At 35.4% G+C, this 5,651-nt stretch overlaps 1 protein-coding gene across 1 annotated transcript; it reads right to left on the bottom strand.

The window, feature by feature from the left end:
• Positions 1–1,119: 1,119 nt before the first annotated feature.
• LOC132062780 (probable inactive receptor kinase At2g26730) lies at positions 1,120–5,334 on the bottom strand. Its single transcript, XM_059455276.1, has 3 exons — positions 3,722–5,334; positions 2,765–3,103; positions 1,120–1,603 (listed from the first exon to the last, which is right to left on the bottom strand). Exons 1-3 carry the CDS (start codon positions 5,007–5,009, stop codon positions 1,263–1,265), a joined length of 1,968 nt encoding a protein of 655 aa, XP_059311259.1. The 5' UTR covers positions 5,010–5,334; the 3' UTR covers positions 1,120–1,262.
• Positions 5,335–5,651: the final 317 nt, after the last annotated feature.

Raw genomic sequence — 5,651 nt, 5'->3', positions numbered from 1 at the left:
CTTTGGGCTATTGGTTAGTCGGTTTTTGATCGTTATCGATTCGGTTATCGGTTTAACCATTAAGATATCACACAAAAAAATTTCAAGAACAAAGAACCCATCTTCAAAGCAGAATCAGAAACCAATTAACGCGATGCAAATAAGGTAGCTACAAAAGAAAGTGCCTGCAACAGTTAGCTATAAAAATGTACCATTCAAAGAAATCAATTACAACTTTGCTCCATCAGAACTCACAAGGCACTATTAGCCTACTAGTAAGCAAGTGTTAACTTGGTGGCAAGGCTGTGGATCGATTTTGATCAATTGGAGCCATGCCAAAAAGATTACTTCTGTTCCTTAGTCCCGGTGTTCATGACTAGAACTTTATCAGACTATTGAGGCATCTTAGTCCTTAGACTCATTGTGCAAGCACTCCTTGCACCTACATTCACACTTACAAGCGATGGTGATTATACAATATACCAAGTTCCTCTTTAGGTAACAGAAATCATCCACAAAGTTAAATCGAAAAGCATATCTAGCTATAATAGGGATAGTAATTAGATATGGAAGGGTTATATGGAATGCCGAACAGTGGACTCCACAAATTATATATGAAAGGTTATATATGGAAGGGTATAATTGTAATTAAATAAATGGTTATCCGGTTATCGGTTCACCCGTTAACAAAAGTGGTGAACCCGCGTGAGACCCGAACCGATACTCCAATAACTAGAGAACACCACCTGATACCCGAACCAATAACCCATTAACCCGAACCATTAATCCAATAATCTAATAATCGGTTCGGGTTATTGGTTTAGCAATTAACATGCACAATCCTACCTCCAACTAGGAAAGGAACAATTCACGAGACTTCAAAAATATGTGGTCATGCACGCTAGCTCCAGGGGCGGAGCTAGAGGTCACGCAGTTTATGAGTTTGACTTAATTCTATAGCTTTCGTAAAGACCTTGTATTTGTATTACAAATTTCACTTGATATGTATACACTATAATTCATCCATAGTTCAGTAAGCTACATTTTTTTGAAATTTAGAACCCACAAACTCAAAATCTTATAGCTCCGTCTCTGAATATTTGCGTTGCTTATTATGAAACAATTCAACAATGAGTTAATTGAATGTTGTCCTAAATAATAAGCAGCAAAGTGAATACAATATTGTATTATAGATAAGAATTTGCTCAAATTAATATTACATGCACATGTTACGTTGTACATTCCAAACCTTTAGAAAGATCATGCAATATTTGTAACACATCTTATCGAGACGGAGTAGTTGCAGTTGCTATGGAATCATCTGTCATGGATTGATCCACCGACAATGACAGATCCTCTTCATCTTCCGAATCAAGTACCGCACCGTTAATACTTTCCACTTCCCGCAACAGCTCACTCACCTCCGGTCGTTTTTCCGGCGACTTGTCACAACACCTTATAGCAATCTGCAGCAAACGTAGCATCCCTGAGTTGGCACTTCTCTGTACAGCTATTTCAGTGTCGAAAATCTCAGCTGTCCATTCTTCTCGGACGGCCCTATGAACCCAACTGCATAGATCTGCACCGGTGACGCCTGGCGGAGCAGAATGTGAAGAAATTCTACCTGTTACAATGGCGTACACAAATATAAGTTGTGCTAGTCTATTATTACAATTTGGTTTGATTTATATGAGTGGATTTTAGTATGAGATTGTGGTGATCTTAAGGCTTTACTTAATTGTAACCAAAACTTAATATTTATTTCTTTTAAATTGTAGTGTAGGTCCAAAAGAAGTCTCATTTTGGCCAAATCAAATTTCCTCCTCAGTAAGTGTCCATTTTAGAAAACCAAGAAAACATCATTACTTTTTCCCAATTCAACCTTCAATAAAAAATCAATACAAGTTTGTAAAAGTATATGAGGATAAATAAAAGGGTAATTTAAGGTGAGAACAAGGGCATTTTAGTTATTGTTATTAATGGTAATGGGTGTGTCACTTATTTTCGATCAGGGGAGAAATGAGTTTAGAGTTAAAAAAAAAAAAAAAAAAAAAAAAAAAAACCTATTTACAGTATAAAATAATTCTAGGATATGGGATGACACATTTTTATTAAAATTCGAATTGTCGGTATAAAGAATTTTCACAGTATCATGTCATCTTTAGTTGTCGTAGCATGTAACTTATCTTATTTTTTTAAGGGAAAAGGGTCAAAAATACCCCTCTACTTTGGAAAAAGGGCTAAAAATATCCTCCGAACTTATTTTGGGTTAAAAATACCCCTCTCATCCTTAAAGTTTTCAAATATATCCCTGTCTTGATGGAAATTATCCCCCAAAATAACCCGAAATCATTTTTAAACCATTTCGCTCCGTCATTTAAATCAGCGACTAAATAATAACCCACAAGATCTCCTTATTCCTCAAACTTCAAACCTACGTATTGGGGGAATAAGGGGGATCTTATGGGTAATTATTTAGTTGGGTCGGGTTTAAATGATGAAGGTTTAAAAATGATTTAAATGATTTCGGGGGATAATTCCGTCGATTATGAAAGAGGAATGCATTGAAACTTTGGGATGAGAGGTATTTTGGCCAAAATAAGTTCGGAGGATATTTTAAATTTTTTCCAAAGTTCGAAAGATTTTTGACCCTTTTCCCTTTTTTTAATACTATAAATCTACGTTTCGAGAAAGACTTACTTGTAATTTGTAAATATATAAAAAGAAAATTATGGACAATGTGTATAACTTAACTCCATTATTAAAGGATGTTTATGTTACTGACCTGTTAACAATTCCAGGAGTAGGCAGCCAAAGCTCCATATGTCAGATTTCTTGGACACTTTCTTGAAGGCTAGATATTCGGGTGATCGGTAGGAAACCATTCGTTGAGTTGCAATTGGGGGAGCAATAAGGGAGGTAAGTCCATAGTCAGCAACACGAACTTCATCGTTTTCATCGAGGAAAACGTTGGAGAATTTTAAGTTGCCATGGGGAACAGTCGTGGCAGTTTGGGAGAAGCCACAGTTGAGGTGTAGATACTCTAATGCTCGAGCGACACCGCGAGCAACTGATAATCTTGAGCTCCATCGAAATGGAATCCTATCTTTCGTCCCTTTTCCTCCTATTAGATACAAGAGTAACAAAAATAATTCTGTTCTACATGCAACATTGAAGTTATTTTTATTTTTATTTTTTTTTGTTGTTGCTTTTTCAAATTGCTCATTGAGTTTATTAGGATTCAATTATAATCTTTACTAGTTTTTGGGTAAAATGTGACTTTCAAATTAAGTTAATAAATGGTAAAAAATTTAACCATTAAGACTTACTATAGGAGTTCATTCTGACATTTATTTGGAACCAACCTAACCACTGCCTAGTTACTGAACAATAATAAAAGGGAATAATAGTCCAGATTCCGGAATAATGAACACTGTACAATTTGGGATGTCAAGGTTTAGACATAACAATTTAACTCGAGGTTCATGTTAAATCAAATCAAACAATTAAGCCTTAACAGTACAGACTAAAGTGAAGATTTCATGTTACTTATATGTAAAATTGATAAATTGATAAAAGTTTATCTCTATACATGACATGTTTTTGTAGAGTATTAATTGATTCGGTATAAACATCCGTTGGAATTTGTTTGATCATCTAAAAGTTATATAGTAGTTCATACAAATGGGCCTGCAGGAGGAATGATGTCCAATTAATAAGAATTAGAGATAATATAACGTACCATGAATGCGGTTGTATAAGCTTCCATTGGGTGCAAATTTCAAGAGCAGCAACTTCTCATCCTTTGTATTATAATAACCAAGTATGGGCAACAAATTTGGATGCTTCATATCACCAATTGCTATTACTTGTCTCACAAATTCATCATTACTCAAAGGCTTCAAATCCCTAAAACGCTTCACCACAACAGTAGGTCCATCAACCAACATAGCCTTATAACAATTCCCAAAATTTCCTTTTCCCAAACCTTCTGCTGATGCTCTCAATAAATCATCCAATTCAAAATTTATTTCACTTCCTAGGAATACCAGTTTTCCTTTCTCTAATTCCATTTCTGACCCCATACTTCTTGATTCCACACTTCTGGTTTCTGTTGGCGTCGACGTCGTGGTCTCCATTTTGCTAGTCTCCATTTTTTCAACATCCATTAATCTTGTATTCTTATTCGCCAGCATTTTCTTTAGCTTTCTTGATTTCTTGAAGTAGTAAATGACGAGAAATAAAAGAACAACAACGCCCACAATATTGATTACCACCAAGATTGGAGCCAACCATGGTCTTGAACCATTTGAAGATTCATTATGTGGATTATCACTTGGACTTGGATCTGATGACTCATTATTTTTTGTAGTGCACGTTGTGTTAGGAAAAGGAGGGCCACATAAATCTTTGTTACTTAAGTACGAGGAAGTACCAAACTTCTGAAGAGCTGTTGTGTTTGGAATTTCACCAGAAAGATTGTTGTAAGAAACATTGAATACTTTCAATGTTGACTGGTTGAAACCTGGGATTGGACCGTTCAAATTGTTGTTTTGTAACTGCAATGACTCTAAGGAATTAAGTGCTACAAGAGAAGGTGAAATTTCTCCATCAAATCTGTTGCCAGATAAATCAATGCTCTTCAGATTTTGGTTTTTGGAGAAGTCCATCAAGTTCCCTGATATGGAATTGTTCTTGAAACTAAGTGTTTGTAATTGAGTGAGATTTGCAAGTGCATTTGGGTTGAGTTTTCCAATAAGGCCAAGATTTTCTAACACAAGTCCAGTGACTCGACCGTTGATACAGCTAATTCCATACCAATTTGGAGTGTTATTCATGTAACACATGAGACTTGTCCAATTTTTTTGGAGTATTTTAGGATTGTTGAATTCAGCTTGAATTGCCAAAAGAGCGTCCCTCTCTTCGCCATGATAACCTGTCGGAGAACCATCTTGTGCTATGGCCAGAGTACATAATTTCAGCATGAAAAGGAAGGTAACATAGTACTTGAAGATATTAGAAGAACCCATTGTTGTTTGTCAAAGGCAAAGAGTCAGTCACACAAATAGATGTTTTGCAATCACTAAGTAAATATTAAGCTTCAAAAACAGGGGATGGAGTTGACAGCTGTGGGAAGTTAATTTCAATGTTGAGAGAAGAAAACAAGGCATGATTGTTACAAGAAATTGGTTGTATTAATTCTCAGCTGAGAATCCTAGAAGGCGGCTTATTCTTTACATGTAGTATTATGGACCAATTGTTTCCAGCAAAAAGAGGACATTGATCTCAAGAATATGAGATTTGATTTTGGTGATACTCGTGGCACTTTCTCGTCTTATGCATAGAACTTGCCGCAACATTCAACCAGCAATCATGCCATTATATAAGTGGTAGAAGTATAACTGTGAGAGACCCATATAAGGAGTAAAAATCAGCCAAAATCTATATTTATTTCTTTTAATTATGTGATTTAAAATCTTCATAACCGGATAGCAAAAAAGACAAGGGTTTTCCAACTTTCGAATTAAAACAAGGCAAAGGCAACATTAATAGACATGGTACTAGAGTACTAGTTATTGGATACTAACAATGACAGAAAACTTACCGTTGCAACAATCAAATGAATATAAGAGTATACATGCATATAAGTTTTCTTATTACAAATCCAAACT

This window comes from Lycium ferocissimum, chromosome 7, assembly GCF_029784015.1.
Source record: "Lycium ferocissimum isolate CSIRO_LF1 chromosome 7, AGI_CSIRO_Lferr_CH_V1, whole genome shotgun sequence".
NCBI classification, from domain to species: domain Eukaryota; kingdom Viridiplantae; phylum Streptophyta; class Magnoliopsida; order Solanales; family Solanaceae; genus Lycium; species Lycium ferocissimum.
Note: the sequence above shows the minus strand (reverse complement) of the source record. Positions and strands in the feature narration are given on the sequence as shown.